The sequence below is a fragment of the Balaenoptera physalus genome (genome assembly GCF_965194825.1).
Source record: "Balaenoptera physalus genome assembly, chromosome: 4".
NCBI lineage: Eukaryota > Metazoa > Chordata > Mammalia > Artiodactyla > Balaenopteridae > Balaenoptera > Balaenoptera physalus.
Window position 1 is genome coordinate 78459596 of NC_138891.1, and position 19555 is coordinate 78479150.

The following is a 19555-nucleotide window of genomic DNA, read 5'->3' on the forward strand; positions in this document are numbered from 1 at the left end:
TGGTCAGAGGAAGAAGTCATCAGGACCTGTACACTTTGTGGCCTCACACAGATTTGATTGCTCTACCTGACCTTGGCTTAAGGGCAGCATTTAGAGTGACCTGGGAAACTAATGCCGGAATGGAATGGTCTCCCCTTGGTGCTAGAGATCTGGGTCTGGCACCACAGAGGTGGAGGTAGCATGGGGCGCTTGGGGGAGTGACCTTCTGGCTTCACCATGAGCAGTGTTGCTCAGGACCCCTTGAACTGGGCCCTAGAGTTCCAGGGCTTAGTATGGAGAAAGTTATTGGGCTCAGTGAGCTTGTTGTTAAAATCTGAATGGTAAATAAATGTGTTGTTTTGTATTTTAAACACGTGAAAAAAAATTACAGTAACAGGAATAATATTAACTAATATTTATTGACTGCTTATTATGGGCTAGGCACCATGCTAAAGTAGTTTACATACATTTATCTCATTTAATCCACATAAGAGCTCTGAGGGAAAAGAATGATTATTACCCCCATTTTAGACACAAAGAAGCTGGGGCTGAGTGAGGTCAAGGTTCCCTGCCTGTGGTCACGCAACTTGTCATTGACCACCCCAGTGCTTGAACCCCGGTCTCTCTAGCTCCGGAGCCTGACTGTTCAGCAGCATGCCGTTCAACATTCAATCCTGTAACTCCCCATGGGCAGACTCCCACTGCTGGAGGGGACGTAGGTACAGCATTTGGGGGGTAGAGTGCCAGGGTAATACCCCATGAGAGCGCTCTCAGAATCACATTTTCTTACCTCAGCAACTGGTAGGAGGCCAGTGACCTGCGAGCTTATTCTTCGCAGGGGAAGGCATGGATTTGGCTTCAGGAAGCCTTTGGGGCAGGGAAGCGGGGAGCTTCTGGATCCCTGGGGCCCTGAAAGGACTCACATAGGGCTTAGCTCATGGGGGTGCGGGTGGTGGGATGGGCAAGGAAAATGGAGCTCAATAATACTGCCTTATATAAACCAGACTGGGGCATTTTTTCCCCGTTTATATTGTCCACGGACTATTAACAACAGAAGCGTTTTCTTAAGGATAAAGCTACGTATGGCAATATTAATTACAGCTACAGCTCATTGCATTCATGTAGTCCCTGCCCTACAATGTGAGGTGATTCTTGTGATCATGGAATCTAAACACGACATCACTAACCCATTCTGGACAAAACCAGATGTCCTGGTACAGGAGAGGTGCTCACCTTCTCGATGTCACATGATAGCAGCAGCAAGTAAGAGTCTAAATATTTTATGGTTTTCATAAATAGGAGGGGACACATTCACCTTACAGTTTTGGACATTTCAAGTTCTTTCCATCGTCAAGGTGTTGGGCAGTGCTGGTGACATTCTGTCTTTCAGACTCAACTCTAGTGGTGGTCAATCTGATGTTCTGTCACTCTGCACACTTTTGTCTCTGGACCAGGCTGTCTGCAAAGTTCAGGGCAGACATTTCAATATTAAAACCAAAAACCAAAACCCAAAAGACAGGGGGGAGTAGGTGGGTAGTTTAAAGCCTTGGTTTCATCTCTGGGCTGTTGAGCGGGATGGAACAGAGGAGGAGAACAGCGGCAGGGACATGAACAGCGAACCTGACTACGGGGATCTCAGCGCTCTGACAAATCCAACCACAGAAGCACACAGCTCTCCTCTTTTTAATTTTAAAGGGAACATTAGTCAATTCACTGTCGTTTGTGGCAGTGCAACTAAGTTCCAGGCATTTGGGGGTGTCTCATTCCTCCTTCCTGGAGGAAAGGAGTCTGGGGCGATTCCTCATGCCTGTCGGAGACCGTGATCCCAGGAAACCTCTCCGGAATTCCCCCTGGACTGGCCTTCTCCTTCCGTTTTAGGAACGCAGCATGTTTTCTGCGACAGTGCTGCCTCCCCCGCTGATGACAAAGCTCCGTGAATTAGACACTACGAGTGCTGGGGACATCTCTTCCGGGCCCTCCGTCTCTGGCTGGTGGTCCCCACCCACAGGCCCCTGCAGGTCTGTCTCCTGGGCGGTCAGTTCCGAGTCTGTCTCCCCGCACTGCAGCGGGAGTAACGCCTGGTGCCTGGTCAGGGCGTCGTTGTTCTTCTGGGCCTCCAGGGAGTTCTGGTGCGTGGAATTCCTGTGAGCCATGGCGCTCTTCTGGGGCTCGTCAAAGCTCAGCGAGAAGGTGACTGTGCCACTGCCGAAAATGACCTTCTGCTTGCATCTGGGCTGCTGCTGCGATTGCTGCTGCGGCTGCAGGGTCGAGGGCGGCCGCGGCTGCGGCTGCTGCGCGCACTGGGTCAGGGCCAGCGGCTGCTGCTGCTTCTGCCTCTCGGGCTGCGGGAAGGGGTCCTCGCTGTTGCTCTTGCTGCTGATGGAGGAGGGAGGGGTGGATCCCGTGGAGCCCCCAAGGCTGCTGGACCGCTGGCGGGAGACATTGCTGCGGCGCAGCGTGGCGCGGGCCGCCACCTTGAAGGCGTGAGCCGCGGTGCTGCAGCGCACCTCCTCGATGGTGTTACGGGACGGCTTGAAGAGGATGATGTAGACCTTGTTGAAGAAGATGCAGGCCAGCAAGCCAAAGCTGGCCGCCAGGATAGCGATCACCTCCACGGCAGAGACAAACTTGCCGTAGGTGCTGGCGTAGGCGGGAATGAACGAGATCCAGACGATGAAGAAGATGAGCATGCTGAAGGTGATGAACTTGGCTTCGTTGAAGTTCTCCGGCAGCTTCCTGGACTTGAAGGCGAAGAAGAAGCAGATGGCAGCCAGCAGGCATGTGTAGCCGATCAGGAAGCCCAGTGCCATGAGCGAGCCCTCGTGGCAGGTGATGAAGATGATCTCATCCTCCAGCTCGTGGTTGCGGTAGCTCGAGGGGGGCGCGGTGTTGAGCCAGATGGCACAGATGACGATCTGCATGAAGGTGCAGAGGAAGACCAGCAGGAACTGCAGGTTGAGCCCCCACCACTTGCGGTGGAAGCTGGTGGGAATCTTGGCCTCAAACACCAGGAGGACGCGGTTGGTTTTCACCAGGATGCACGAGATGCAGAGCACGAAGCTGATACCAAAGGCCGGCTGGCGCAGGCGACAGGTCCAGTCCTGGGGCTCCCCAATGAAGAACAGGGAGCTGGAGAAACAGCAGAGCAGGGAGAAGAGGAGGAGGTAGGAGAGCTCTCGGTTGGTGGCCTTGACAATGGGCGTGTTGCGGAACTTGATGAAGACGCCCAGCACGAAGGCAGTGAGGAAAATGCCCAGCACAGCAAAGAGGGTGAGTGCGATCCCAAAGGGCTCAGTCCAGGACAGAAACTCAATCTCCTTGGCAATGCAGGAAGTGTGGTTCTCATTGGACCAGAAGTCATCAGGGCACTTGTCACAGGCACTCGCGTCTGTAAAACGTCCCAGTAAAGGGTTAGTACTGTGTGGCAAAGACTGAAATTTGTGAGTGTGAATGTGGTGGTGAGGGCACTTTAAATTTTCTTTATTGATGAAATAATTGTGATTTTTACGTTATCAAATAATGTATTGAACCCTGACTTATGCTTAATAATATACTTAATTTCATGTGTCTTTGATGGTTCTATTATTTTTTTCCTTTGTACATAACGGAGCTACTTGTTTCCTTTAACACTCCTTGCTGATGGTTTGTAGCAGAGAATGATTAGTCTTGCTGGGTAGGTGGCTGCCCTGCACGCTAAGGGTCTGGCACTGTCCACCAAATTTTACAGTGCTTCACGCTCAGCCTGACTCATTTTGGACATAAGGATGGGCTTTGTAGACATGCCAGAGCAGACTTCTTAGATCAAGGCAAAGTATTCCACGCATGTGACCTGTGCCTTCCTCATCCACGGCTTTCTAGTGAGGGAGTCTACAGACTCATTTGACCAACAAATGTTTATTAAGTCTCTGCTATGTCTCACGCAGTGTGCAGTTTTGGGGAGTGAAAGGAGCATGGGCTTTGCAGTCAGAGATCTGGATGGGAATCCTGGCCCTGCCATTTATTAGCTGTGTGACTTTCATCAGGCTACTTAAACATTCTGAGCCTCAGTTTCATCATTTGTGAAATGGAGGCAATAATAACCCCATTATTGTGGTGAGGATGAAATGAGTTAAAAACAATGATAAAATAATAATAGTTAATATTTATAGAGTGCTTCCAATATGCTAATCAAGGTTTTTATTTAACAAATATTTATCTATAATTTACCATGTGCTTTACCAATACTAACTCAATTAATTCCCCAAACTCTTTAAGATAGGTTTATTATTATTTCTACTTTATAGATGAAGAAACTGAGGCACAGGAAAAACATAAGTAAGACAGTAAGTACAGTGCCAGTCACTCAGCAGGCAATCTATCATGGCCTATTAACTTTGGAGACTGGAACAGACAGAACTTTGTTTATTCAATAGCTATATTCATTGTCTATTCATTGAGCTATAAGAAAAAGAAAACAATATTGGAGAGCAGTATCGAAGTAAGAGAAAGATGTGTAACAGGTGTGTTTGTAAGCTTTTATGGTATTACAGAGACTAACATTCCTCTTCTTACCCCTCAGTGCCCAGCCCAGCGTGATGCTCAGACACACCTTGTTAAATGAGAAACCGTGCTAAGCACCATCTCAGCCCAGCCCTTCCAGGGACTTCGCTGATCCCAGGGCCCCAGAGTGAACTGAGCTCTGCATGGTGTCCACGAGGGGCTGCTCCTTTACCTGTCTCATCACTATACTCCCCATCAGGACACTCCACGCACTCAAAGCAGCAGGTGGGTTCCCCCTCAATGATTCCTTTCCTGGTCCCTGCCAGGCAGTCTCGGCTGCAGTTGGAGAAAGGCACCTGGAGGACAGAGATCACAACAGTGAGGGGCTGCAGCCGCAGGATCAGTCTTCCAGCTCCACTGACACGTGTAAGACGGAGGGGCTGGGCACTAGGCCCAGTGCGGCAGACTCAGGCCCAATCCAGGCATAGGAAGGTCCAGAGGTCTTTGTTCCTGTTATCTGTGAAAGGGAGGGATGCGTATGGGCAAGTGCAGGCGTGCGCGCGCGCACGCGCACACACACACACACACACACACACACACACACACACACACACACACCTCAGTGGGATTCTAGAAAGATTAATTGTTGGGAGTCTACGCAGTGACAAAATCCTCCTTAAACAGTCTTCCCTTCCATCGTCTCCAAGTCCCATAATGAGACATCTGTTTACTTTCCATAGAAGTAAACGTTTGAAACAAACTAAAAGACACAGGGACATGGACCTACACACAGAGGGAGAGTCACAAGGGGAGATGCTGAGACGAAGGGAAATTTATTTGAAAATGAGACTTTGAACTTTGTAGTGAATTGCAATTCCTGTAATTTTCTTTTAGGCTTTATAGGGTGATTTCTGAGATCCTTGCAACAGCTCAGTGAGGCACGCAGGACAGGCAGGGAGGAGCCGGAAGTAAATGGATCAGAAAAACATATCAGGTAATTACTAACCAAAAGAAAGCTTCAGTAGCTACATTAACTTCAGATAACATAGATTTTATTTTATTTATTTATTTCCGTAGTGGACTTCAGGTGCACAGAACTTGATTAATCATAATCCTTGTTTCTTTCCATCATTACTTGTTCATGTTTGAACCAACTTTGGTGAGTCATTTTTAATGACTACCATCCAAGACAAAAACTAGGACTCGGACAGTAACCTACATCTAACTATACACTCCCCTCTCCACTTACTTCCTCCTCACCACATAGTCATACCTGAGATGACCATCATCCTGTGTTCACCACAGGCAAGTAGTACTAAACTCTCAAGGAATAGAGCAACCTAATTTTGTACAAACTCTATCAGAGATCAGGAAAATAATTTTTTTTTTTTTTAAAAGGAGTACCTTCCAACTCAGTCGTGTAAGGCCAGTATAATAACCCTGATTCCAAAACAAGACAAGGACAGCATGAAAAAGAAAAAAAAAAAAATTACAGGCCCGTCTCACTTATTAAGTTGTCTTCAGAAGCAGAGCTGAGTTGAGGATTTGTGAAGTGATTTATAAAGAAAGTTCTCCCAAGGGAACCAGGAAGAGACTAGAGGAAGTAGGACATAGAAGGGAGGAGAACAAGCAAGGGTGTGATCCCGAGCAAAGTCCCTCAGACTTCTGCCTGATCCCCCAGGGGAGCTCTGGACTGTAGGTTATACCCCAGAGCTGTCCTGATCTGAAGAAAAAGGGCTAGAGCTTTCACACTTCCACACCTCTCACAGGTTAAGGGAAATGTAAATTCCTAGGCTCTTCTGAGGTTCTCCTTTGCCTCTCTGAGCCTGTGAGGAAAATGGGTTCCATTAGCCTGCAGGCAGTCTTCTGAAAAAGAGCATCAAGTCCTGGTTATTGGAAGTAAAATTGTACAGAAGTCCTGGAGATACATGCAAAGTGTAAGGAATCTGAAAGGATCTGGAAAGAGTACAACTACTTTCTACTACTCAAAAATAGATGAAAAAAGCTAAAACTCAAAGGATATGAAAAAGAACATATACCGTGATCATGCGGAGTTTATGCCAGGAATGCAAACAAGTTTAATATTAGAAAATCTGTGTCATTCACTGCAATAATAAATTAACACAGAAAAATATGATCATCAATGGATGAAAAGTATTTGATGAAATTTAACACAAACTAGTGATAAAAACAATGAAAGAGAGTAGGAAGAAATACCTTTACCTTGAAAAAAACCCCCAAAATTCTTAAAAATCATTCTATTCTAATACACAATATTAAAAGCATTTACTTTAAAACAAGGCTGCTCAGTATCACCACTATTATTATATATTGCACTGGAGTTCCTAGCTGGTGGAATAAAACAAGAAAAATAAGGGCAAACATATTGGAAAAGGCGAAATAAAACTGTTATTTTTAATAAAACTGCAGATGATATGATTGTCCACATTAGAAACAACTGGAGAGCAGCCCCAGGCTAAAATGCCCAGACTGCCACTGTTCTTACCTGAGTTTCATTAGTTTTTCTTAAAAAAAAAAACCCTTCACCTTTTGATGTATGCTATTGGTTGATTTCTAGGTTCTTAAATGGTTGTTTTTGACAGTTCTGCCCAATTTACCATTGCTTCACCATTTCAGAAGTCCTGCTTCTATCTCATTCTCTGATCATGCCAAGTAACTGAGTACATTCTCTAGAAACTTATTGGGTATTTACTACCTAACAGTCTATGTGTATCAGAGATAATAGATGTATCATAAGAACGAAGTATACTTTGCAAAAGCATATGTTTCTTGAAGGTAGGGAGCAAGTCTTCCTCATTTTTGTAGCCCCAGTTACAAAGCCTTGCATAATGCTTGATATGTGGTAGGGCTCATACTATTTCCAAAATATCTCTTTAATAAGACTGTCCCCGTCCCCACGACTGCTTGAACTGGAGACATCTTACAAAGTTAAACACATGGAAAGCGATAAAATAATTATCATTGCTTCCAGCAAAAAAGAAATAACTGGCTTAACAAGGAATTTCAAAACACTTGAACAGAAGATGATTGGCACTATTTTCTAATGAAAGAGGAATAGAAATGGCCGTATCAGACCTGATGATTGCTAAGACTCTCAGGACCCTGGTTTGAAGGAAAGGATAAACTACATCTACAAACATTACAACGTTGTAATGTTTGGCTATCATTATGTTCCTGTAAATTCACTGCAAATTCTACTGGATCACGATATATTATATATTTTATACATTGGTGGTCCAAGTTTGTTGATATTTTATTTAGGATGTGAGCACATCTATGTTTATAAATTGGCCTATAATTGTCTTTTCTTGTACTGTTATTGTCTGTTTCTGGTGTTAACATTATATCAGCCTCATAAAATGAGTTTAGTAGCTTTCCCTCTTGGCTTCTGTTAGGCTGTGAGTGGCAAAAACCTCAAAATAACAAAATAAAAATGGTTCAATCTACACCAATTAGAGACAATCAATAATGTGCATCAATGGAGGTAAAATATAACCTGGATGAGTCAACAGCAGGGAAGACTTGATAATACAGCTGATCAATTTAGACTTCAGTCAGTTGAAACTTGTGATAATTTAGACAAGAGTATAATTAGTGGACAGAGGGATATAACCTCTGGAACCCCAAAAGTTCTGTCTGGAAAAGGTTATGGCATGTTTATAATTGAGAATCCACCCCCTGAGGTAGAAGCTAAAAAAGACTTGCACACTGTGGATGATATTCGCTATCTATAGGAGACCTTCTCAAAATATATCCTATATATTGGGAAACAGTGAAATTGTAGTATTTCATCAGAAACCCATCCACCTAAGAAGCATTTGGTAAAAAGATGAAGTTGAATTTTTGGTCATGTTATAAAAAGTGGTTCAAGACACTCAAAGGTGATAATAGAAAGGCAAAGGCAAAGAGAAATGTAGTGGGTCTCATCCAGGCTTCTTGGGAGAGTTAAAGAGGATGCCCGGTCCAGGGTCTGTTCCTACAGAGGATCCGGGTCCTCAGCAGCCTACTATATTCTAGGACACAACCATCATAGAATGGCTATTATTTCAGCATATCATGTGTCTTTTCCTTAAGCGCATATTCATTGGGTAATGTGCTTCTGGTTGTTAATCAAGCTTCTAGATGCAGTGGTACTCATGGAAGGGGGTCCTGATCATGGTCACAAGCATCCTCCTATTTGTTACAGGTCTCCCATAGCAGGAGAATAAATTGTCCTTTTGACTTATACGTCAATCCTGAGCTATCTGGATGACAGGGAACTACCTCTGTGTGAATTGTCCATGCCCTGCCTTGAGTGATGTTTTGCTCTGGTTGGGGAAAGTTTTAGCCAAGGAAACTATTATTAGCCAAGGAGTCAGGTTTGTAAAGAATAAACTTGTTTCAATATAATAAGTATGGGGCTCAGGTTCTGAAGATTCTCTTCTGTACAATAAACACTCATGGATTTCACAGGGAGCCCTGGCAATGCAGTTAGTGAGTTGAGGGAAGTGGACTCATGATTCTGGAAGTCCAGTGGTGAAGTCCAAGGCCCTCCCAAAGCCCAGCACAGTTTCTGCTTGTGGTGGAGGCATCTGGTATCCTGATGGACAACACGTACCTCCCTTGAGAATCCACTCCACAGGATTTTCTCCTCATTGATGAAGAGCCTTTCTCCTTTCTTGGCATAGACATTGTAATATCCAACTTCCTTAAACACTATGGAGCCATCCTCTGGGGAGAGGTGCCAATTGATGATGGAATAGTTCCCTGCCAGGTCTCCACATTCATCGAAAGTTACCTGCTCCCCCATGTTGTTGGTAAAGTTTAGGTGCCGTAGGTGCTTCAGGACCTGAAGAACAGAGATGAATATTCTGAATATAAGCCACAGGCTGCCATGTATGGTTATGTAGGTTGAGCGCTACACAGGACAGTAAACTATCTTGTTCAAACAAAGTGGAAGGAACATGACTTGAAGAAGAGAGGCCTTTTTGCAATTCACACTAAGGTACTTATATGTGTTAATGGCAGCCCTGGTAACCCATGAACTTTATTTGATACTCAACTTTATTTGATACTCAAATTGTAACTGGGGTAGGAAACACTTTCTTGAAGTCAGGAAAGGAAAAGGAATACATCTCACCATGGCCACTGGCCAAATCAAGACTTTTGCAGGTGCACCATCACCTGGCGGTGTCCAGGAGGGGGTCAGAGTTTGTAAGCCAGAGCCATCCCTGGTGTCTTCTGAGATGGGCTTCGGAAAGAGTAAGTACTCTTACGCTCTGCACCATCTTTCCCTATGCTACTGCTTCTGTAAAAGTGTCTTGTTGCCAAAGATCACAGAGGGAGGGTGGAAGGAAGAAAGAAACAAGGCTGTGAGTGGAGTCTTGGCCATCATTGTTGTAATAATCATGGCCAGTCCTTTACTTTTTACAGGGTTTTATGGGTCACAAAACCCTTGTACAAAAAAAGTAATGATAATAATTACTAAACCTTACTAGTCATTTTATTACCTTTGAGGCACAATGCCAAATACTTTATATTCCTTATCTAATCTTCACAACGAATAGTACTATTACCCCCACTTTATTGATGGAGAAACCGAGGCACAGAAAATAGAAGTATCTAGTCCAGGGTCACACAACCAGCAAGTGGTGCCAAGCCTGCGTCCGTAGTGGCTCTGCTCCACTGCAGCGTCATTAGGCTCCTGCCTCTGCTTCCTGTGTGCCCCTGACTTTGGTCAAGAGGGAGCAGTGGGCACTTTGCAGCTTATCTTTCACGCGGGACCCACCCAGGGCCAGGGGGTCATTGAGGCACCAAGAGAGAGTGAAACACACACAGTCCAGACTGTGAGAGTAGTGGTGCTCACTTCCACTGTACCTCACGACTCACGGGGCTTTCTCACTCTCTGGCTCTGAGTGCGTTTCCTCACCTGCAGGATGAGAGGGCTGGGCCAGAGAGGCTGCAGGAACCTCCAGGTTCTAGTATGAACTTCTCTCTGTTCTATGGTTTGGCGTACCCCAGGAGTACATTTAGAGGTCCCGCTCCCTTTTAGCATAGCTTTTTTTTTTTTTTTTTTGGCCGCGCTTCGCTGGATCTTACTTCCCCAACCACGGATTGAACCTGTGTCCCCTGCAGTGGAAGTGCAGAGTCCTAACCACTGGACCTCCAGGGAATTCCCTAGCATAACTTTTAAGTTACCTAAAAAAACAGTATCTGATCTGACACTGGGAAAACTTTGGGCCCAGCACCTATTATCCACATGTGTGACAAAGGGAGGCACCTTTCATGTTCCACTCCACTCCAGAGATGACACAGCTTTTAAACAGTTTATATCCGTATTGACTTTATTTCAAAGTAAGCATTTATCGTAAGGAAAATCAAATGAAGAAAAGGAGCCACCTGAATTTGCTCATAAACAGCCCTGGGAGGAGTTTGGGGATAGAGTCTGTGGCCGGCCACATGTGTGCACGGGCACAGCACCCTGGGCGCCTGTGTGATTACTGCTGTGTGTGGTTACTCCTTTAGTGCTCTCACTGCTGCCCTGGCAGACGCTGGCTGCCCTGATTTTTGTCCCAGGCCTGTGGGGGGAAGGGGACCCCTTACTCCCTGCTGCCTGGCTCTTCTGTTCTGCAACCAGAGCTGCTGAGTCATCCTCAAAAAAGATGGAGAATGAATCCTACCAAGGATTCATGCCACCCATGTTCTCCCAAGCCTTCCTCAGGGGTCATCAATCTTACTTTTTTCCCTTCATTTTTACTGAGCCCTTAAAACATTCCTCAGAGAGGTGGTGCCACTGACATACTCCTTTCGTATACCTCCAACTCTCCTCCCTTTGTCCCCTTGCTCTTGGGATGATCTCCTCCTATGCAGTGGGGCACATCCTTTTGTCTCTACCCTAACACACCCCTGTCCTGATACATCTCCTTCTCTTAGAGGAACACACGTTCCTTCTGCTCTATAAGGCCGACCCCTCTTGTAGTACTCAGAACCTCATTCTTCCCACCTACTCTGCAACTTTTCTGACATGAACAATCCACCTTTCTCCATTCCATAACCATAACCATGCCCCTCCTACTTCCTACTGGGGATCTACCATGGTTCAGATGAAATATGCTTCAACCTTCTCTAGGTAGCTTCCTAAGCCTTCTATACTTTGGTCCCATGTAACTACCACTCCTTGTTAATGCAAATGTTTTATCCTCATCATATCCTTTCCACATGTTATGCTAACTCTGTCTTTGCTCTGATGTGTATAAAAGATGAGAAGAGTGGAGAGGTAGGGGACTACCTCTTATTTACACTTCCTATGTGCCAGACATTGTACTAATGCTTTGCACACACTATTTCATCTAATCCTCATAACAAATCTATGGATAGGAACTATTAATATCTTCATTTTATAGATGAGGAAACTGAGGCATGGAGAGATCAAGAAACTTGCCAAAGTCATAAGCTAGAAAGTTCTCCAGCTGTGATTCAAACATGTGCTTTTTGCTACACCCTCCTGCCTCCAATATAAATTGTTGAGAGTGTTGATGGCAGGTATTTGTTAGTAATGGTTCCTCATTAAATATATTTTTAAAAAGCATCATTCTTGTTTGAAGAATACTTTAAAAAGCATATGCAGCAGTAAAGCTAGAGTAGTTAGCATAAATTTTCTTCCTCCTATCCAGGTTTCAATTCCTAGGTTCTTATTCTCCAGGCAACAAGCTCCCTCTCTCCTTTTCTCAGTCTACAGCTTCTCTGCAGTGAAACTCTCCAGACAACAGTGGGTGAATTGGAAGGGGAACTGGAATAAGATCATTTCATAATTAAATGGTCATCTTCCACATTAGATTGGACAGAAAAGTGACTCAAAGATCATCACTGGCTATAATTCTTCTGCATTGCTATTGGCACAGGCTAGCGATTTCTACCATAACCTACCTTGAAAGAAAAGGGAACCAATCAAAATCATTTAAAAGTTTTCTATTAAAAAACTCATTGTAGGGCTTCCCTGGTGGTGCAGTGGTTGAGAATCCGCCTGCCAATGCGGGGGACACGGGTTCGAGCCCTGGTCTGGGAGGATCCCACATGCCACGGAGCAACTGGGCCCGTGAGCCACAACTACTGAGCCTGCGCGTCTGGAGCCTGTGATCCGCAACAAGAGAGGCCGCGATAGTGAGAGGCCCGCGCACCGCGATGAAGAGTGGCCCCCGCTCGCCGCAACTAGAGAAAGCCCTCTCACAGAAACGAAGACCCAACACAGCCAAAAATAAATAAATTAAAAAAAAAACTCATTGTAAATACAATGTTAGATTTGTATACTGTTAGAATCAATCAACAAACAAATATTTATAGGTTATCCACTGTGTGTCCTGAACTGGGCTGCAGTAGTATAGGATGTAATAGTAATAAAGTTCTCATGGAGTTTACCTATGGATTAGGGTGATAAGATATAAGACATTGGATGATAGAGCCAACAGTGCAAGATAAAATACAGTTAATGCCTAACTTATGGGGTATCAACTCTAAGTACAGAGAAACTCAGGGGAGATGGACATTAAAAAGGGCTGAAATGGTCAACACAGGCTTGAGGCATGGTAGGAATTTGTAGTGGCAAAGAACAAGGGGAAGAAAGGTGTTAAAGACAGTGGGCACAACATGGGAAAACAAGTATCAATATTATGGAGGCAGTGAAGAGACCAACTTCTCAAAATTTATGTAAGTGCTAGAGAACAAGGGAAAATAAAGTTGAGAGGCAAAGAGCAGTCAAGGCAAAGAGGCTAGATTTCATATCAAAAGGCATAGGATCAGGTAATAGCTAGTGTTGATAAGAATGTAGAGAAATTGGAATCTTACATACACTGCTAGTGGAGATGTAAAATGGTGCAGTCACTTTTGAAAATAGTCTGGCACTTTCTCAAAAAGTTAAACATAGAGTTTCCACTCAACCCAGCAATTCCACTCTTATGTATATACCCAAGAAAAATGAAAACATAAGTCCATACAACAACTGTACATGAATGTTCATAGCAGCATCATTCATAATATCCAAAAAGTGGAAACAACTTAAATGCCCATCAATTGAATGAATGGATAAACAAAATGTGTCATACAATGGGACACTATTCAGCCATAAAAAGAAATGAAGTACCGATACATTCTACAACACGGATGAGCCTTGAAAACATGCTAAATGACAGAAGCCAGTCACAAAAGACCACATACTTTATGATTCCATTTATATGAAATGTCCAGAAATGTCCAAATATATAGATACAGAAAGATTTGTAGTTATTTAAGAATTGGGTCATACCAGTCAGAATGGCCATCATCAAAAAATCTACAAACAGGGGCTTCCCTGGTGGCGCAGTGGTTGAGAATCTGCCTGCTGATGCAGGGGACACGGGTTCGAGCCCTGGTCTGGGAAGATCCCACATGCCGCGGAGCAACTAGGCCCGTGAGCCACAGCTGCTGAGCCTGCGCGTCTGGAGCCTGTGCTCTGCAACAAGAGAGGCCGCGATAGTGAGAGGCCCGCGCACCGCGATGAAGAGTGGCCCCCGCTTGCCGCAGCTAGAGAGGGCCCTTGCGCAGAAGCGAAGACCCAGCACAGCCAAAAATAAATGAATAAATAAATAAATTAAAAAAAAAATCTACAAACAATAAATGCTGGAGAGGGTGTGGAGAAAAGGGAACCCTCCTGCACTGTTGGTGGGAATGTAAATTGATACAGCCACTATGGAGAACAGTATGGAGGTTCCTTAAAAAACTAAAAATAGAACTACCATATGACCCAGCAATCCCACTATTGGGCATATACCCAGAAAAAAACCATAATTCAAAAAGGCACATGCACCCCAATGTTCATTGCAGCACTATTTACAATAGCCAGGATATGGAAGCAACCTAAATGCCCATCGACAGATGAATGGATAAAGAAGATGTGGTACATATATACAATGGAATATTACTCAGCCATAAAAAGGAATGAAATTGGGTCATTTGTAGAGACATGGATGGACCTAGAGACTGTCATACAGAGTGAAGTAAGTCAGAAAGAGATAAACAAACATCGTATAGTAACACATTATATGTGAAATCTAGGCAAATGGTATAGATGATCTTATTTGCAAAGCAGAAATAGAGACACAGATGTAGAGAACAAACATATGGATACAAAGGGGGAAAGGGGGGATGGGATGAACTGGGAGATTGGGATTGACATATATACACTACTATGTATAAAATAGGTGACTAATGAGAACCTACTGTATAGCACAGGGAACTCTACTTGGAGCTCTGTGGTGACCTAAATGGGAAGGAAATCCAAAAGAGAGGTGATGTATGTATACATATAGCTGATTCACTTTGCTGTATAGTAGAAACTAACACAACATTGTAAAGCAACTATACTCCAGCAAAAATTAATTAAAAAACCAGATGAATGGATAAAGAAGATATAGTATACACACACAATGGACTACTACGCAGCCATAAAAAAGAACAAAATTTTGCCATTTGCAGCAACTTGGAGGGCATTATGCTAAGTGAAATATGTCAGACAGAGAAAGACAAACACTGTATGGTATCACTTATATGTGGAATCTAAAATATATAACAAACTAGTGAATATAACAAAAAGAAACAGATTCACAGATATAGAGAACTAGTGGTTACCAGTGAGGAGAAGGAAGGGAGGAGTGGCACTATAGGGGTAGGGGAGTTAGAGGTACAAACTATTAGCTATAAAATAAGCTACAAAGACATATTGTACAGCACAGGGAATATAGTCAATATTTTATAATAACTATAAATGGGAATATAACCTTTAAAAATTGTGAATCACTGTATTGTACACATGTAACTTAAATAATATTGTATAGCAACTATGCTTCAATTAAAAAAATAAAATAAATTTAAAAAAAGAATTGGAATGAGTTGGTAGGGAGTGACAGCTTTGATATGGTGAAATGTTCTAAAACTGATTGTGGTTATGGCTGCACAACTCTGTGAATATACTAAAAACCATTGAATCATACACTTTAATGGGTGAACTGTATATAGTATATGAATTATATCTGAGTAAAGCTGTTGCAAAAAAGAAAGTATAGAAAGGGATTTAAAATATACAAATATGACTTCATTGGTGGAGCTGACGTTCAGCTGCAGGTAGAGACCTTGATACCAAGGTGACCTCTAGGATACTTGGTGCTGAGAGTTTACTAATGAGACCTGGTAACTCTAGCCACAAATGGGACAGGAGATAAAGACAGGCAGAAGGTAAGAGTTAGTAGTGCAAACATCTTATCCAGAAAAGAAAGCACCCTGGAATCTTTGTTGCTAGAAAATTTATACCTACAGTTTATTAGACCGAGCTCCTCTAAAGCAGATGCTTTCTTATTCCTTTCTGTATTCCTAATGATTTGTAGAGGGCCTGAATTTTAATGGCTACTCAAACTATGTGTGTTAAAGGTTTTGGTTAATAGAGTAAACATTAAATCAACACTGTTAGGTTTGTCAAATGGTGACCAGAATGAGGTTTTCACCAGTCTGAGGATAGATGAGAAAAACAAGGTCAATGTGAGATCCGTATTAGTTAAAGAGTAAATAGGCAGAAGGACCATAAAAATTAAGGCTTTTATATAATTGGTTGCAATTTAAACCTATATATTAAAAAGCAGAATACTTACAATTATACTATGGGATTAAGGGCCAACACAATTTCTCCTTTTGAGGTATAAATGTAACCTAAGTTCTTGGTTTCTGATTTAAAAAGAAAAATCAAACTTCTAGATTCAAACAAACAAGCAGGCAAACAGGGAAATACTAGAATTTGTTTTAAAATGTGCTAGAAGATTTTACTTAAGTGTGATAGATAGATATATCCTATCACACTTAAGTAAATTACAGTCTTCATAGGATAAAATAACTTTCTCTTCACGAAGGACAAAGAGGCATCTTGGGTTTTTCTGAGGAAATATTTCCTTTGTGGTCTTTTTAGAAAGCTCGAGCTAAATATTATATTTTGCATGTCATGTTTTCGGTTATAGGTATAATTTAATTCTCAGTAACCATTCAAAACATGGAATAAAGTGATTATAAAACCTCCACCACTTTCCTGAGGGAAAAGAGAGTTGGAATCACCATAGTGTAATAATGTTGGAGTAAGAGCTGGGAGTTGCCTGAGGAGAAGGCTAAGTCCCAAACACAACTGTTCCATATAAGAATGTGACAGGAGGATGTCGGATGAAGGATGAAGGGAGCAACCAACACCTAAAATGTAGGACTGGAAGTTTCTTAATATAGAGAGAACCAGAATTATTCAATTAGCTATGACAAAGTAATTCAGACTAATTGCATGAGGGATGAGGCTTCCTTTTTTTTTTTTTATAAAAAAGGCCAAAATACTATTTAAAAAAATAGTTTATTATGTATAGGCAGTATCCTAAGCACAGTATGCATACTAACTAATGTCATCCTCATAAAACCTCATGAGTTTCAGATAGAGGTATCTATTCTTCAGGAGAGGAAAGTGAGGCACAAGCACATTAAGTGACTACTCAAGGCCATAAAGCTGTTATGTTAGGTAGCAACTGGGATTTAAATCCAGTTAGCCTGGCTCTAGAGTCCAAACTCTCAACCATTACACTCTATACTTAGATTATACAGCCCATCTACTAGGTTGTCTATCTCTAGTTACAACAGGTGGACCAGCGTAAAATTTAGGTTGAGAAGATGGACATATTTTAAAAATGGGATGGTAGAGACACATATAATGCTTGTGGCAACCCAAGAGGCAGTAATAGGAAAAGTGGTCCAAACTGAATGGCATTCAGATCCCCGTGCAAGCCCCCTTCCCTGGGGGCTTTCCATTGTTTTCCATTTTTAATCAGTTTTATTGAGGTACAGTTTACATAGGATAAAATGCACCCATTTTAAGAGTGTAGTTCTGAGTCTTGGCAAATGTATTTGCCTGTGTAACCACCACTCCTGTCACCCCAAAAGGTTCCCTAATGTCCCTTTCAAGTCAATCCTCACCCCTTTTGCAGCCCTAGGCCACTGCTTTTTTTCTTTCTACAATTAGAGATAGAGTATCATATAAATTGCACAATACTGTTTGTACTTTTTTTCAGTCCAGATTTTTTCACTCAGCATGATGTTTTTGTGATTTACCTGTGTTGTTGTGTGTAATTGCCTTTGCATTTGACATGTCCTTCAAGGAATAGATCCTTTTCACACATCTTATTCATCCTTAAAGGCCTAGTCAGATGATATCTTTTACTTTCTTCCTTATTTCAAATCCTAACCTGCATAGTACCGTAGTGTTTCATCCTCACAGCAGGTATGCAAGTAAGATCACACGAGTGTTGCATTTTCCTAGTCAAAATTTGCACCTTGTCCACTAATAATCAATTATCTGTTTACTAAGTCATGTCTTTAAGTCATCTCTTTAGGCATCTTTAATATTTCTTTTGGCATGTTGACTTGCATGTTTTGCACTCGAGCACCTAATTTTCTGCATCATACCTTGCATAACAGGGAAGGTGGAGATGGGAAAAATTTCACCCTTAAAAGCAATGATAGGGAATCTTTAAATTGATAACCACTGAACCACAAAAAAGCAACATAAGCTAAAAAATAATTTAGATATTTCCCCCAGAGAAAACACTCTTCTTTTAGAATTTTATTTATTTTTATTTTTTTATTTTTGGCTGCACTGTGCAGCTTGTGGGATCTTAGTTCCCCGACCAGGGATTGAACCTGTGCCCTCAGCAGTGAAAGTGCAGAGTCCTAACCACTGAACCGCCAAGGAACTCCCTTTTTTTTTTTTTTTTGCTTTTTTTTGCGAATTTTAAAAGAAGGAACTAATAGTTCCATTAAAAAAGAAAATACACAATTTTGTCGATACTGGAGATTATAATTCTGTATAATATACTTCTAAATTATTTTATTTGGGGAGAAATATGAGAAGAAAGAAAAAATAAGTGAAGGGGAAGAGAAAGGAAAAAAGCTAAAAGAAAGACTTAAACATAGAATATAACATACAGACAGAGACTGAGAGACTCAAAAAGAAAACCAAACACCAAGAAAGACATACTAAAAGAGGGACAGAGGCGCGTAACACGCGTCACTTAGATGGTGATGTATTATCTATTATGTGGTAATATTTCCATCTTGTGGCCTTTTAGGGTATTTCCTCTAAAGGGTTTTAAAGTCAAATTATTGCTCATTATAAGCATAAATGGGAATCACCTCTGGGTATGTACTCTAAAGGTCAATTGAATTAAGCCAAAGACTAGAAACTAGAATTTCCAGAGCTTACATACGGCATCACTTTTTAGCACAGAGGGAAAATGGGATGGAATGCACGAAGCACCCCATTCACATAGATAATGAGGGACAGTTCACAGAGGTAAGGAGCCTATTGCTTCTTGGCCACTTCCTGTGCTAAGTGTAGGGAAGTCCAGGACCAATTGCTTTCTCTAACCTCAGTCATATTTTCTTATCTCCCCTCCATCTCCTCTGGCTCTCACCTCAATTCATCCCCTTCCCCCAAACTTCCTGGACAGATCAATTCCATTTGACTTCTGTTATCACCATGGTTCTTTTATCATGCATGCCTTTTTTTTTTGGTGGGGGCCGCGCTGCACAGCTTGCAGGATCGTATTTCCCCAACCAGGAATTGAACCTGGGCCCCCGCAGTGAAAGCGCCAAGTCCTAACCAAGTCCTAACCAGTGGACCACCAGGGAATTCCCATGCATGCCTATTTTTTGACTAGTGAGTGGTTGGTGTAAGGTGGGGGAAAGTAGGAAGCATGCCTTGTGCACAGTTGTCCTGAGATAAGGAAGCAGGTGGTTCCTTACCTACTTATTTACATGATGTTCCATTCAAATTTGATTATTAGGCATGTGACCCAGGCTCATCTGATCAGAGTCTAGAATACCCTGGCCAGAGTCATTGAGTCAAGGCTGGGTTATTGGGTAGAATAATTCTCTGCAAAGGACTCTATGTCGTGTTGTCAGGTCAAATCAACTAGATTGCTACTCATTCATTCATTCACTTATTCTACGCATATTCAGGTGTCAGGTGTTCTGGACAGAGTGCTGAACAATA

At 42.6% G+C, this 19555-nt stretch overlaps 1 protein-coding gene across 5 annotated transcripts in view; it reads right to left on the reverse strand.

Annotated features, from left to right (window-relative positions):
• Positions 1 to 379: 379 nt before the first annotated feature.
• The window catches only part of CASR (calcium sensing receptor), an 87662-nt gene continuing 68486 nt past the window's right edge, over positions 380 to 19555 (reverse strand). For all 5 annotated transcript variants that reach the window (XM_082459396.1, XM_082459395.1, XM_082459398.1 and 2 more), the window contains 3 exons: positions 9077 to 9307; positions 4691 to 4814; positions 380 to 3367 (listed from right to left, as the gene is read on the reverse strand). In XM_082459396.1, the coding sequence (XP_082315522.1) occupies positions 1854 to 3367; positions 4691 to 4814; positions 9077 to 9307 (1869 nt within the window). In that variant the 3' untranslated portion in view covers positions 380 to 1853. The remainder of the gene's footprint in view (positions 3368 to 4690; positions 4815 to 9076; positions 9308 to 19555) is intronic.